Consider the following 15,141-nt stretch of genomic DNA (forward strand, 5'->3'; position numbering starts at 1 on the left):
TGGTCAGAGTCCAAGTCTCACATCCGTAGAGCAAGTCTGGAAGCACCAAGGACCTGAAAACTCAGACTGTCGTCCTGCACAGGTACCGACACCCCCACACCCCATGATCCATGACTCTCCAAGCCTGACCCAGACGTCTATTGACCTCTGGCTCACAGCCAGCAGAGACATGAATATCACTGCCAAGGGAAGTGAATCTCTCCACGACCTCAACATCCTCACCATAAACAGGCACAGACAAGATAGCAGCTTCCAATATGTCATTGAAAGGCTGGATCTTAGTTTTAACCCAGGAAACCTGTAATCCCAGCGGCTCCGACTCCCCATTAAGCACCTCGAGGGCCCCCAAAAGGATATCCAGAGTCTTTGCAAAGGTGACTGCATCATCTACGAAATCAAGGTCAGAGATTTTGACATTCCCAAATGATGCACCGCAGTTTGATCTCTCCGACATCCTCCCCAGAATCAAGTCCATAAAAGTGCTGAAAAGTGTGGGGGCAGTACACACCCCTGATGGACTCCAGTAACAACTGGAAATAAGTCAGAGATGGTATCACCACATCTCACAGCACTCATTACCAGAGTATAGTTTAGACATTAGATTGATCAGTTTTGGTGGCACCCCACGAAGACCAAGAATCCTCCAGAGGGCATCCCGATTCACTGAATTGAACACTTTGCAGGAATCACCGTAGGCTGCAAGCAGCCCCTGCTGAAACTCTCGTCTGCGTTCGGTGAGGACCCGAAGGGCAAGGATACGGTCAATTGTTGACCACTTTGGTGTAAAGCCTGACTGCTCTGGGCGCTGTTGCTCAAGCAGGTGGTGGAGAACCCTATCAAGAATGATCTGAGCAAAGACCTTGCCTGGCACTGAGAGCAGCGTCACCCCCTCGGTAGTTGTTGCAGTCCTGGTGATCACCCTTCCCTTTCCAGAGAGGGACAACAAGGCCCATCTTGCAGTCAGTTGGGATGATGCCTGTGTTCCAGGCAGAACACAGAACTGCATGCGACGACATGAGTACAGGATTTCCACCAGCCTTGAGACGTTCAGCATGGATGTCACAGATCCCAGAAGCTTTACCCCATTTCAACCGGTTCACCGCAGCCTGTGTTTCCACAAATGAAGGTGGATCACAGTTGGTTGGAGGGTCAGCAATAGGGATAGTAACACCCCTGAGATCAAACTCAACAGCTGGTGAATTAATCTGGTACAACCGTTCAAAGTAACTGGCCCAGCGGGCCTTCACTTCACACTCCTCTGTCAATAGCCCACCACACTCCGCCATTCCTGCAGTACAGGGATGTACGAGGGATGGGCTTGGAGGAACACAATGCGCAAATTCCCTTCTAAGCAGGACGAGGATCACTTCACCACAGGTGATGCTCTACCCCCTCACAGATTCTTCGCACATACGGTATGCCTCCTTGTCCATCCTCGGCGCACATTCAGTTTTATGCTTCAACTCCTTGAACAGTTCATCTCTGCCATTCGGCCTATCCCTGCGACTCTGGTCAATGGTATCCAGTGTCCCTTGAGAGACAAAATTATTTTTTGCCTGACAGTCAGTTCCAAGACATCCACCAGCAACATCATGGATGGTGATCCTGAAGGCACTCCACAACTCTTCAGGATTCCCCAAAGCACCCAGACCCCCCAAATCCCCACTCAGCTTGTTTGCAAACTCACCTACCCTCTCATCCTTTAGCTTGCCAACATCCAGCCTAGGCTGGGATGGTACCATTCTCCTGGATTTAAGCTGAAACTTCAGAGTTGCTATAATAAGCCTGTGGTCTGTATTGAGGAACTGAGCACTCCGGTAGACCCTGCAGTTCTGGATCATCCTCCAGCGACCATCAACGAGCACATCGTCAATCTCCTTTGCCACACCACTTGTGTTGGAATACCAAGTCCAGCGATGAGTCTGTGGGTGCTGTAACCATGAACCAGCCACCTTAAGTACATGACTTCTTGCAAAGACAAGGAACTTAGTGCAATTCTGGTTCACAGTTCCAGACCCAGAGGGACCAACACATGTCTCGTAACCATCCCTCTCAGTTCGAGTCCATGCATTGGAATCCCACAAGACTATATAAGCGTATTTCGCTTGTGGAACTGATCAACCATTGACTCGAGCGTGGCACAGAATGCGTTCTTCACGGTGAGATCACTCACCTCATTCGGAGCATATACAGAGACCAGGGAGATGACCCCCAAGGAGTGACGAATCCTTCGTCTCATAATACGCTCGTTGACCAGTGGTGCCTCAATTATCATTGGTGACAGCTTATTGGACACTACAACAACTCCTTGGTCATGGTAACCATCAGAGCGACCAGATCAACAGTAGGTGTAACCACCTGCCATGGTCTCATCACTATCTGGTCTCCGGACCTCAGAGAGTGCTGCAATACCGATGTTGAAACGCTTGAAGTCAGATGATAACAGAGACAGGTGATCATCTTGTCTTAGGAATAGGACATTCCAGGCACCCACCTGAAGGGACCACCTCAGGTTAACCCAAGGAAACCACCGTCTGGTGGACGACACCTCAGCACCACCCCGAAACACGACCGCAATCTTACCCAGGAAGGTTACCCCATGGTTTTCCTCCCATCATCAGAGTGGTGGTCCCGAAGGCTTTTCCGCAATCCTGTCATCCGGTGAGCTGCCCTGCGTAGGACAGCTGCCCAGGATGTACTCCCATGGAGTGGGTTTTACGTTTTCTTTGCGTTTTTCTTGTTTTGCCGAGTGAAGGGTTTTCCGGTGGCCGGAGTGCAAATCCTGCCACCTTCCTCCTAAAAAGCAGTATGTATTCGAGATGTACCATTAAATAAGTGCAGTGGGTTTTATCTTTTAACTGTCTGCACCCGAACACTGTACAAGCAATTGTGTTTTTCTTTGCTCTCATGGCTGTGTTTAAAGCAATTGCCAATTGGTTATTTATATGAAATTGGTTGTGCTTTCGAAAGCCTGTGCTGATTACCGACACGGCAATTCACGGTGGCGATACCGGTACAGCGATCCGCGATAACCATACCAACATGGCGATCCATGATGGTGATACCTGTATGAAGTGATACCAGTAATAGTCATACTGACATGGCGATCCGCGATGGCAATGGATATTGATTACAAATACTGATCTCGCTTTAAAACAAAATCATTTTTAATACAAGTTCAAGTTGGAAGTGAAATAACTGTTCTCATCATTATATATGCCTGGTGTTGACTTAATGGTTCGGGTGGCGGGCTTTGGATCCCGCTCATTTGTTGAATTAATACCAGGTGGGGTTAACTTCCGAGGTCGACAAAATGAGTGCCAGTATGCTGGTATACTGTGTCAGAGTGGCGACCCGTCCAGGGTTGTGCCCATTGGCCAAGGAGACTGCTAAAGCAGCACCAACACTCTGCACAGAGGATGGTCCCAATGTCCTCCTCTTCATCATCATCGGGGGGGGGGGGGGGGGTTAAGCTCCGTGTGGGAATAGTTTGTAAAATTCGCCTGTGTCAATGATGTGTGCGTCATATATGAATATGTTGGTGGACCATTGGATCATTGTGTATTTTTGAAATCTGCGTTAATTTTTTGTTATTATTTATTTATTTTAATACCGGTATATGCCCACCAGAATATCAATATCGAAATAAATCGATGCATTTGAGCCGAACGTTCATGCATCAGGAGCTGTGTGTTCGGGTGAGAAACAAAACTCTAAGACGATTAGACATCTGAACTTTGATTGGATGCATTATTGGCCACAATTTGTAATTATGTTATTTGAAATCAGGCTTTGTATGAATGAGGCAGTACAACATCATTGTGTTTGTCTGTGTGCAGGAACTCTTTGCAGAGTTTGGAAACCTGCGCAAGGCAGCTGTGCACTACGACAGAGCAGGCCGCAGCCTGGGCACGGCTGACGTTCAGTTTGAGCGACGGGTTGATGCTCTGCAGGCCATGAAGCAATACAATGGCGTCCCGCTGGACGGTGTGTGCGTGCGTGCGTGCGTGCGTGTGTTTTGTACGTGTTGTACCCTGATGGGATTACAGAATATTCAACTTTTGGTTTTCGAAATGAGAGCTTGAAATTTTAACATCAAGTTTTTAAACGTGAACCATACCTTTTATTTGCCTACCTTTTCCTTTTCATATACATTCCTTGAGCAAAATTTCTTGCTGCAGCACACCCAAACATACAGTGAAGTGAACCCTCCCAGCATGTATACCCATTTTCCTTATACTGCAAAGCAGAATGTGTTGTTCAAGGAAGCTCATTTGTAAGTACGATTCTGCAAGGTAAAGAGCTATCTGACTTTCAACAAATAATGGTTATTTGATGCTGGAGGTTTACAAGACATTTTCTTTCACATTTGGCCTGTTCAAGTGAACTGTGGCAAATTTTTTGGGGGAATGGGATGAGTGTGCCAAAATCATTGACACATTGAGACAGAGTAACCTTAAAACATGGAATAGTACCATATTCACATCCACCATTCCCTTGTGTCCACCTTACAACTCATATCCACCTCCAACTCCTATCCACCATTCCCTCGGATGGACGTTAAACTGGGTCTCTCATCTGCCGGCATTGGTTGGTGTAGGTTAAAAATACTGCAATGTCTTTCATGAAGATTAGGTGAATTATCATGAGCACCATGAACAAATTCTAAATTCATGCCTGGACTGAGAGTAGCAAGTGGTCTGATCTTCTTGGAGGCTCCTTGACATCAGGTTGCATTGCTTGTTTTTTTCGTGTGGTTGCTGTCTGGACAGCAGTGTCTACACGATAAGCAAATTGACCATGAGGTATGCACGTTTCTTGCCAACAGCCTTCTTTTGATACAAAAGATAACCAATTCTATCGACACCATGATTTGGTACAGTGTTACTGTTTTTGCTGCGATTGTTGCCAAAGGCAGACCAACATCCTACTAAACCCAGAATACACAATTATGAGAAGATAACCCTGCATATTTAGGTCATCTCTACCGAGATGACCTAATAATCATCACGCCAGTTGGCTAGGTGTGGGTACCTCTCTCACCTGCCATGGGACATCAGCAAAAGCTTTCTGTGACTCATTGGGACTGACTCAATCGGTCAACTTCCTGACCCGGATCTCAACCAATGGTACTCCATCTCTTCTGGATCTGATTTTGACAAATTTCCCTGACAATATCTGCTGCTCTTCCTTCGCTCCAATTGGTTCTTCTGACCACGTCCTTATTAAAGTGGACATCTCTCTGGCTGTTATCAGAGAACCACCTCACCGCCGTCGAGTCTGGCATTTCACTCAAGCCGACTGGCAGGGTCTCCGAGCAGCCATCAAACTTACAGACTGGTCTCCTATCACTACTTTCTCAAACATCAACTCATCCTGGGAATTCTTCCAAAGAAACTTGCTCTCCCTCATGCACAGATTTATCCCCTCTCGTGTTCAGTTGTCTTACCCTTCCTCCCGCCCTTGGTTTACTGAAGCTTGTGGCGAGGCAGTTGTCCTGAAACAACTTGCCTTTGCCTCATGGAAAGCAAACCCAACTGAGGGCAATCTCAGTTCTTTCCACAAAGCTCGGAACAAGTGTGTAGCTACCCTCAGGAGAGCCAGAAAACAACATCTTTCTCATCTCAAGTCTGAACTCTCAAACCTCTCTCCCTCCTCAAAATCCTGGTGGCGTTTAATCAAATCTGTTTCTGGTGTATGTTCCCCCTCCATCCCCTCCCTTACCTCAAATGGCCGCACTGCTGATTCCACACGTGATAAAGCTGAATGTCTAAACTCGGTGTTTGCAGCTAAATCTTGTGTCCCAAACCCATCACTATCTCTACCCACTTTACCCAGTCGCACCCAACTGTCCCTGGACTCTGTATCCTTTTCTCCTGACAAGGTGGAGAGCTTGCTTTCAAACCTCGAGTCCAGATTCTGCAACCGGTCCAGACGGCATCAGCCCACGTGTCCTCAAAGCCTGCTCTTCTGCTCTTGCTCACCCTCTCTCTGTTCTATTCACCCTCTCATTTTCCCAAGGTCATCTGCCATCTGCTTGGAAATCTGCTAACATCACTGCCCTGCATAAAAAAGGTGCAAAAACAGATCCCTGTAACTATAGACCAATCAGCCTTCTCCCAATCATCAGCAAGGTTATGGAATCCATCATCGCTTCAGACATGAAATCCTTCCTCTTCTCCAATGGCTTGATTTCCAATCATCAATTTGGTTTCAGACCAGGTCACTCTACCCTAGATATGCTGCTACTGCTCTCCCATCAATGGATGGAGGTCCTCAATGCCAGACAGGAAATCCGAGCCGTATCCCTGGACATATCACGTGCTTTTGACACAGTCTGGCACCCTGCCCTACTCACCAAACTCTCTGCCCATGGTATTCAAGGCCATCTCCACTCATGGCTCGCAGACTTCCTCTCCTGTAGCAGTCAACGTGTGGCCCTAAATGGAGTTCTTTCATCCCCTCTTCCTGTGCAGGCTGGAGTTCCTCAAGGTAGCGTTCTGGGCCCTGTTCTTTTTCTGGTTTTCATCAATGATCTCTCGGACTCTCTGGAAAATCCTCTATTTCTCTTTGCCGATGACTCAACCCTCTGCCGTACCATCTGTCATCCCTCAGACCGGCAAGCAGCAGCTTCTTCGCTCACTGCAGATCTGGATAAAATCACAAAACTGGTCCAACACGTGGAACATGTCTTTCAATCCAGACAAATCTCACACTCTCACTATGTCTCTTCGAAAGGACCGTTTACAAAACCCCCCATCCACTTTCTCAACAATCCTCTGGAAGAAGTCTTTTCTTTCAAGCTTCTGGGTCTCACTATCTGCCATGACCTTTCCTGCGAAAGTCACATTTCCAACCTTGCCTCAAAAGCCAGTCGCCGACTGGGAATGCTCCGTCGTGCAAAGTCCTTCCTCGGCCCTCTTGAGCTCCTGACCACTTACAAAGCTTTGTCCGTAGCCTGATGGAGTACTGCTCTCCCCGCTGGGCTGCTGCTCCTGCCCTCCACCTTTCTCGACTTCACGCTGCCGAAACGAGGGCTTTTAAGATCATTGGCATCTCCCGCAATGAAGCTGAGTCTTTGGGCCTCTCACTCAATCTCCGCAGGTTGGTCGGTGGTCTTTCTGTCTTCTACCGACTCCTCTCCAGCCTTGCCCCCCTGCTCTCTCTGCGATTTGTCCCAACCACATTTCCACAGGGCGCTCAAGGTCCGCCAACAACCCCTTCTGGTAAAACTACCAAAATCACGAATCGCTGCTCATCTTCACTCTTTCATTCCTCTTTTTTTTCCCGCCTTTGGAATAAACTTCCTCACTCTATTCTTTCCCATTCTTCCCTTCAGGCTTTCAAAACAGCTGTTCACCACCACCTCTTATCTTCCCCCATCCAAATCCTCGATCTTTTCTACCCCCGATAATCCACCCAAGCCCACTTCCTTCAATTCTCCTGCTTTCCTTCCTGAAAGTCCCTTTAATGTCCATCTTCCCCTCGCCATGTTCCCCGTCCCATCCCCATCCCTCTCCCTTCCACAGTTCACCTGTGTCTGTTCCCCAATGTTTTGTCCCTTCCACTCCCGCCCCTCTTGTCTCATGCCTCCTTGCTGTGAGTTGTGTGTTAGCTCTCATACGAGCCTCGACCAAGGTATACAAAAAAAAAAAAAAAAAAAAAAAAAAAAAAAAAAAGGCCGGACCAAATGTCCGTCCATACGTCCGTCCGTCAATTTTTCTTTCCGATCTTGATGAAACTTAGTATGTGGGTAGAGGTCGATGAGTGTTGCACAACGATATAACTTTTGTCCGGGTTCAAGGTCAGGGTCAAGGTCATGAGGTCATGTAAGTTATAAAAATCGCCATTTTCAAAACCTATCTAATCTGCCATTCTACAAGATATTCGGCAACTGTTTATTGATTATGATAGTAAAAAATATTATCTTGTATCTAACCGGACCGATTTTTGAATTTCCTTCCCGTTTGATCGTCACGTGATCTGGAAGATGGCCAAAAACGCCGATGCGATTCGCAAATAAGGAAGGAGAAATGAAATATAAATATAAAACACATTTTTAGCCTTTTATATTTATACATTTTCCACCGAAGGTGCAAAAGTTTCAAAACCCGAAATGTAAACGTCGGCATTTATTTTCAAAATATAATTTCGTGCGCGCGCGCCAAAACGCCGAGTCATCTTTAACCAAACTGCGCAGTTCAAGCTGCGCAGTAGTCTTCGGTCATAACTGAACATTGAGAACTTGTGGTATTATAGAGATGACCGTCACCCCCACACGGGGGTAATTTTTATTTCCTGTCCCAGTACTTTTGGCAATGCATAGTGTATTTGTCTGCATGCTCATGGTCTCGAATATTCCAATATCTCTTTGTCGTCCAACAGGCAGACCAATGAATATCCAGTTGGTCACCTCACAAGTAGACCCTCCACGACGAATGGACCAGTCACGTCTTACCCTGCCCGTGTAAGTTATCTTTTTCACGCGAGTTCATAAGCCTAATGATGGATGTGCTCATGGATGAAATTGTTAAGCTTCTTCAAGATTGGTTGCCACTTTTGCTGAGAGCATGCTTACTCTTTCACCAGTTAAGTACAGTGCAGACAAAATGAGAGTTTGGTTTTGCCACCCAGCACTTTGTAAATTGCAAAAGCTGTAACCTTTCAGCAAATATCCAACTTCACCTTGCTAGTGTTCAAATTATCTATCGTAATACAATGTTTAGACTGGTGTGTGCTTACTTGCAGGGTCCGTGGAGGAGGTTTTACTGGTCGTGGATTTGGCCGTGGGTTCAGGGGCCGGAGTACGGCACGAGGCCGTGGTCGAGGCCGAGGCGCACGGCCCAACTTGTCGGCGGAAGAGCTCGATGCTCAGCTCGATGCTTACAACGCCAAGGTGAGTTTTCAGCCTCAATCTCTCCACCTGTTTGATGGTCTTTAAAACGGTTGTTGCTGCTCTAAGAAGCACTGATCAACATCTGCTAGTACATGGGTGTTCCCCTGCACGTACGACGTGAAAGCACGGTTAAGCAATTGGTTCACTTTGTCTGTCTGTCTACAGATGTCAGTTTATGATCAAAGAACTTCATTTCAATTGAATGTTATATTTTGAAGAAGAATCGGAAAACAAACCGAGAGTTTTACAGTACTTTGAATTTGTCCTGATCGTGCTTGCACAGATGGGAATGAAAATCATTTTACTTCGCCCGTCTCAGGCAAACAAAATTGAAAATAATTTCAAAGAGGGAACTTGCTGTTTTTAGCGGCAATAAAGGACACAAACGATAGGCACAAATAACTGATGCAACTTGTTAAATAAGGTGGTAAAAAGATGCTACAACAACAGTAAACATTCGAAAAAAACATCTTCTACAACCTAGGGTCCGGCGACATATCGATATAATTTTCCATATTGATGTACCGGTATTGAAATTCTGAATATACCGGTATACTGAAAGTAAATCGAGATTTTAAAAAACTGGTATGTCACCAACAAATCGCAGAAAGATTTGTGCAGTCTTTAAATACTGTACATGATTTTAAAAGCTTTGATGCATCTCTGCTAACCATGGAACAGGAACAGTGAAACGTATGACGTCAAGACGTACCAGGAAATAAGTACGGTCGGATTTAACTTTTTAATCTTCAGCATCCGAGCTTATCAGCTCCATATAAGCAATCACGTTTTTCTCTTGCCCTCGTGGCTGGTTTGAAAGCAATTGTCAATTGGTTAGTAATATGAATCGGGTGTGCTTTAGAAACTCTGTGTCGAGTCGGTTATCCGCGATAGTTATACCGGTATGAACTAGTTCCCGCTCCCAGAATAAGATAAGTGTTCAGTCTGCATGTAGAATAGACTTCCAGTTCCCGCCCGTTGTTTAGAGGGATGGGGGAGGGAAATGGCATTGAGTTTGGCGTGTTTCATTCCCCGAGTAATGTCTGCGGTCCCCCGAGTCTTGACTCTCCAACTTTTTTTTTTTTAGTCGAACAATCCCTCTTTAATCCCTCCATCCTCTGTCTATCAATCCATCTTTCAACCCTTCTTTAACTCCAGCTCCCCATCCATCGCTGGTCCCTCACCCTTTCACTTCCAAAACGTAACTCACTAACTCCTAAGTCCTCACAATCCTGCCTTTTTTGCCTTTCAAACCGTGTAATTCCCATGGGAAACTTCCCTCGTCTAAATCCACCTGTTCGTTCCTCCATCTCAAACTCCTCTCGTTGTCCTTCGACCTCCCAACCCCCACTTCACACCATCCCCTTCAAACCACCCTGTTCATTCTACATCTGAAACCATCCACACCCCCAACCACCACCACCACCTCACCATGAATAGTAATTACCCAATTAACTCAGTTCCCTCAGTACAATGACCCAAATTAATTACCCCATTAACTCATTAACTGTTGGCTATAATATACAATGGGTCCCTCAACATGTGCCATTCACGGTGGAATTAAATAAATTTCTTTATTTTCTAAAATTATTTCCTGCAAAACTCCCCAATAAACCCGATCATTGGCACTCGCATCAATTGTCATCATCTTGTGAGATTCACAGGTGCTCCCTGCTCGTAGGGTGGAATTTTAAATAAACCCATTAAACTGGTATACCGAAAGAAAGAAAAGAAAAAATCGGCATTTAAAAAAAAGAAGTAATAATCAGTAGATATACCGAGCTGTGATACCAAATACGAACAAATCAAAGAAAGGTGTTTACAATCTTTCAATACAGTACATGGATTGCCATGATTTAAAAAGTTTTGATCGACTCGGCTCCACCTGGAATAGTGGAATGTATGACGTCAAGATGTACCATGATGTAAGTACAGTTGGATTTAACTTTTCACCTTCCTCATCCGAGCTCATCAGCAAGCAATCAAGAAGAAGCAATCGCGTTTTTCTTTGGCTTTGTGGCTGGTTTTAAAGCAATTGGTTATTCATATGAATCAGATGTGCTTTACAAACCTTGTGCATAGTCAGTGATCCACAATAGCAACACCGGTATGAAAGCGATCCCGGAAAAGCGTTCCGCAATAGTCATACCAGTGTGGCGACCGCGATGGATCTCAATTCTCGACCTGTGTCGATTTAATTACCGATACTGATCTCTCTTTAAAACAAAATCGTTTTTAATACAAGTTGAAGTTGGAAGTAAAATAACCGTTCTCATCATGGGGAAAGATAAAGCCACGTGTGGGAATACTTTGAAAAATTACTGTGTGTCAATGATATGTACGTGATATATGAATACGTGATGGACCATTGCGTATTTTTGGAACCCGCGTGAAACTTTTTTTTTCTTCTATTTATAATTAATTTTTAAAAATAATATCGATATACCGGTAGTCTGGTATGACCCCACCGGTTATATTGATATCGAAAAACATCAATACTGATGGAGCCTACTACAACCTTTAACCCTTTGAACCTTGAGCTCTTTGGACTTTTGGCTCCCCCACCCTGGGCTTCCTGGAGAAAAATCCGGCTGCTTGGTTACATGGAGGTTTGAATAGCTGCTGGTAAAACGGCCACTCGGGTTCAAAGGGTTAAAATCTAAAATGGAATTATCATGGAGCACAGTCGTACTCCTTATGCAAGGAGAGGATGGGGAAAAATGGCCACCCCATCAAATGTCTACAAAATGATATGCTGAAAAGCTACTATAGAGTGAAATCATCAGCTTTTAAAAGCCATCTCTCTATTGTCAAATGTTTTCATGACGAACAAGAATGAAATATAAGCCCCAATCCGTCGCTGAAGTACCAAATCGAGAGATTGCTGAATTGTTCATCCTCAGAATGGTTGGTAAATGTCATCCAGGCGAGCACAATAATGGCTGAAGCAATTGCATTGATTCCAACAGAGGAAACGACATTGTCTCTCGGGTAGTGCACCCGTACCATAATTTTTATTTTATTTGAATCGGATTAAAACAAAATAATACAACCACAATACACCACAACCTGTTGAATGCCATTTACGCATGTGCAGAGTGAGAAACTCTCTCGTAAAGTCTGCCGTGGATTATTGCAAGGCCTCGTGAAATGTAAGGTTAAAACAAAATGCGTAATTTATGAAGGGAAAGGGCTCTGAATCGTCTGCTGATGCCGAAACATTGAGATTCACAGGGGGTCATGCCGGTTATTGAAAAGGCCATTCTAAATTCACCTTTCCATATACCATATGCATACTATTATTCAAGCAAATCATGCAGTAGCACCTTCTTGTATAAATAGATGTGATTATATGGCCTATTTATTACACGCTCATGGGAAGGAGGGGTGGGGAGGGAGGAAAATGGAAGTTCTATCATTGAGGATAGGAATGGAGATATCTCTTTATTATGTATGTATAGGTCGGAAGTAAATTGAGTAAAAGGGAATGTAGGACACGAAGACAAGGAAAGGAGGTGAGTGGGGTTTGGGAGAGAAGGGAAAGGGGATATACAAGTGAAGGGAAGGATAGAATATAATGGAAGGAAAGGAGAAAGAGAGGGTAAAGAAAAAATTCTGCCTTGTTGGTGTATAAAATAAATAGATGACTCCAAAAGTGAAGGATAATAGGTTTGCAGAATGTCTGAGTGGAGACAAAAGGGATGAGAATATTGGACAAGATATTAAGGGGACTTGTTTGAGAAAAATACTACATGGCCAAAAGTATGCGGACACCCCTTCTAATGACTGGATTCTGTTGTTTCGGCCACACCCATTGCTGACAGGTGTATAACATCAAGCATGTAGCCATGCAATCTTCATAGACAAACATTGGCAGTGGAATGGGCAGTACTGAAGAGCTCAGTGGCTTTCACCGTGGCACCGTCATAGGATGCCACCTTTCCAACAAGTCAGTTCATCAAATTTCTGCCCTGCTGGAGCTGCCCTGATCAACTGTAAGTGCTGTTATTGTGAAGTGGAAACGTCTAGGAGCAACATCGGCTGAGCCGCGAATTTGTAGGCCACACAAGCTCACAGAACTAGATCGCCGAGTGCTGTAGCGTGGAAAAATCGTCTGTCGTCGGTTGCAACACTCACTACCGAGTTCCAAACTGACTGGAAGAAACATCAGCACAAGCACTGTTTGGCGAGAGCTTCATGAAATGGGTTTCCATGGCTGAGCAGCCGCACACAAGCTTAAGATCACCATGTGCAATGCTAAGCGTCTGCTGTAGTGGTGTAAAGTTCACCGCCATTGGACTCTGCAGCAGTGGAAACACGTTTTCTGGAGTGATGAATCACGCTTCACCATCTGGCAGTCTGACGGACGAATCTGGGTTTGGCGGATGCCAGGAGAACGCTTCCTGCTCGAATGCATAGTGCCAACTGTAAAGTTTGGTAGAGGAGGAATAATGGTCTGGGGCTGTTTTTCATGGTTTGGGCTTGGCCCCCTAGTTCCAGTGAAGGGAAATATTAACGCTACAGCACACAATGACATTCTAGATGATTCTGTGCTTCCAACTTTGTGGCAACAGTTTGGGGAAGGCCCTTTCCTGTTTCATCATGACAATGCCCCCTTGTAAATAGAGTGTACGAGGTGCAGTGGAACACGAGAAGCAAGCGTGCCAGCATCAACTCCGCTTTATTGCGCGACCGGAGGTACACTCCTGCCACCCCTAGAGGGCGAGGAATGATATACGAAAACCCAATCACGTGATACAGCACACTCCTCTCCTCGTAAAATGACAAGTCAAATGATGAAAGGACAATCATAACATGCCCACCTGAAACCCATCAACACTCGGACCATTATCAGAATGAACTGCGGACCATTATCAGAGACCAGTATCTCCGGTAACCCTTTATTGGCAAAGATCGTCCGCAGTTTCTCTACTGTAATGTTTGCTGATGTATGCTGCATTACTACAACCTCTGGCCATTTAGAGAATGCATCGATCACAATCAAAAACATTTTGCCATTAACCGGCCCCGCAAAATCTACATGGACCCTCTGCCAGGCTCTGCCTGGGGTAAGCCATAGTCCCGAAGCTCGACGCGGGTTATCAGCATCTGTTTGGCACGTGGCGCAACGCTTAACCAACTGCTCAATGTCTTTGTCCAACCCCGGCCACCACAACAGGCTACGAGCAAGACTCTTGGTCTTCACGACGCCAAGGTGACTGACATGCAGTTCTTCCAAACACCGCTGCCTGAACTTCGGTGGAATCACCGTCCTCATTCCCCACATAACGCACTGTTGGACCAACGACAGCTCCGATGCGCGTGACGTGAAAGGTTGAAATGCCGGTGTCGAAGGCGGATCGCTCCAATTCCCCGTAGAAATCGCCTGGACGACACGGGCGAGCACCGGATCACGAGCCGATTCCACCGCGACCTGTCTGGCCGTGACCGGCCCGCTTTGGACCTGGCCCAGCGCGAACACATCGACCGGTCGGCCAACTCAGACGCAGCTGGACCCTCCGCACACGGCAAGCGTGAGAGCCCGTCGCAGTTAGCATGCTTCTCGGTGCTTCGGAACTGAATATCATAATTGTAAGCACCAAGAAACAGACACCACCGCTGTATTCGCGCGGCCGCTACCACCAGTACCCCGCGTTCGGGTCTCAGGATGAATTGAAGCGGTTTGTGATCCGTCTGCAAAGTGAAATGCCGCCCCAGCAGGTATTGATGAAACCTCCGCACACCCCAGACGAGGCTGAGAGCCTCGCTCGCGATCTGGGCGTATTCCCGCTCTGCTGCGGACAAGGTCCGGGATGCAAAACAAACGGGCCGCTCGGAACCATCATCCATCCTGTGGGAGAGCACTGCCCCGATGCCATATGCAGAGCTGTCGCATGCCAATAGGAGCGGACGCGCAGGCTCGTAGTGCACGAGGACCGTATCCTCTGTGAGCAGCCGCTTGACGCGGTCGAACGACGCCTGGTGTGCAGGCCCCCCAAGCCCAGCACTCGTCCTTCCTGAGCAACCGTGTTAACGCGTAAGTTGTGAGCTGAGCCCTCGCACGAACCTTTGGTAATACTGGGCCATACCAATGAACGAACGCAGCTGCGTCTTGTCGCGAGGCGGTGGCATGTGTTGAATCGTTTCCACCTTCCGAGGACCTTTCAACAGCCCCTCCAGCGTGATGATGTGCCCGAGGTATTCCAAGCGCTGCTTGAAGAACGCGCACTTGTCCCTGTTCAAGC

At 46.4% G+C, this 15,141-nt stretch overlaps 1 protein-coding gene across 1 annotated transcript in view; it reads left to right on the forward strand.

The window, feature by feature from the left end:
• Positions 1-15,141, forward strand: part of ALYREF (Aly/REF export factor) — a 28,384-nt gene that overhangs the window by 5,174 nt on the left and 8,069 nt on the right. The window contains exons 3-5 of the mRNA XM_085856610.1: positions 3,840-3,987; positions 8,386-8,467; positions 8,749-8,896. Coding sequence (XP_085712736.1) covers positions 3,840-3,987; positions 8,386-8,467; positions 8,749-8,896 — 378 coding nt within the window. The remainder of the gene's footprint in view (positions 1-3,839; positions 3,988-8,385; positions 8,468-8,748; positions 8,897-15,141) is intronic.

Source organism: Eptatretus burgeri, chromosome 15 (genome assembly GCF_056783735.1).
Source record: "Eptatretus burgeri isolate ZD-2024b chromosome 15, Ebu_testis_v1, whole genome shotgun sequence".
NCBI classification, from domain to species: domain Eukaryota; kingdom Metazoa; phylum Chordata; class Myxini; order Myxiniformes; family Myxinidae; genus Eptatretus; species Eptatretus burgeri.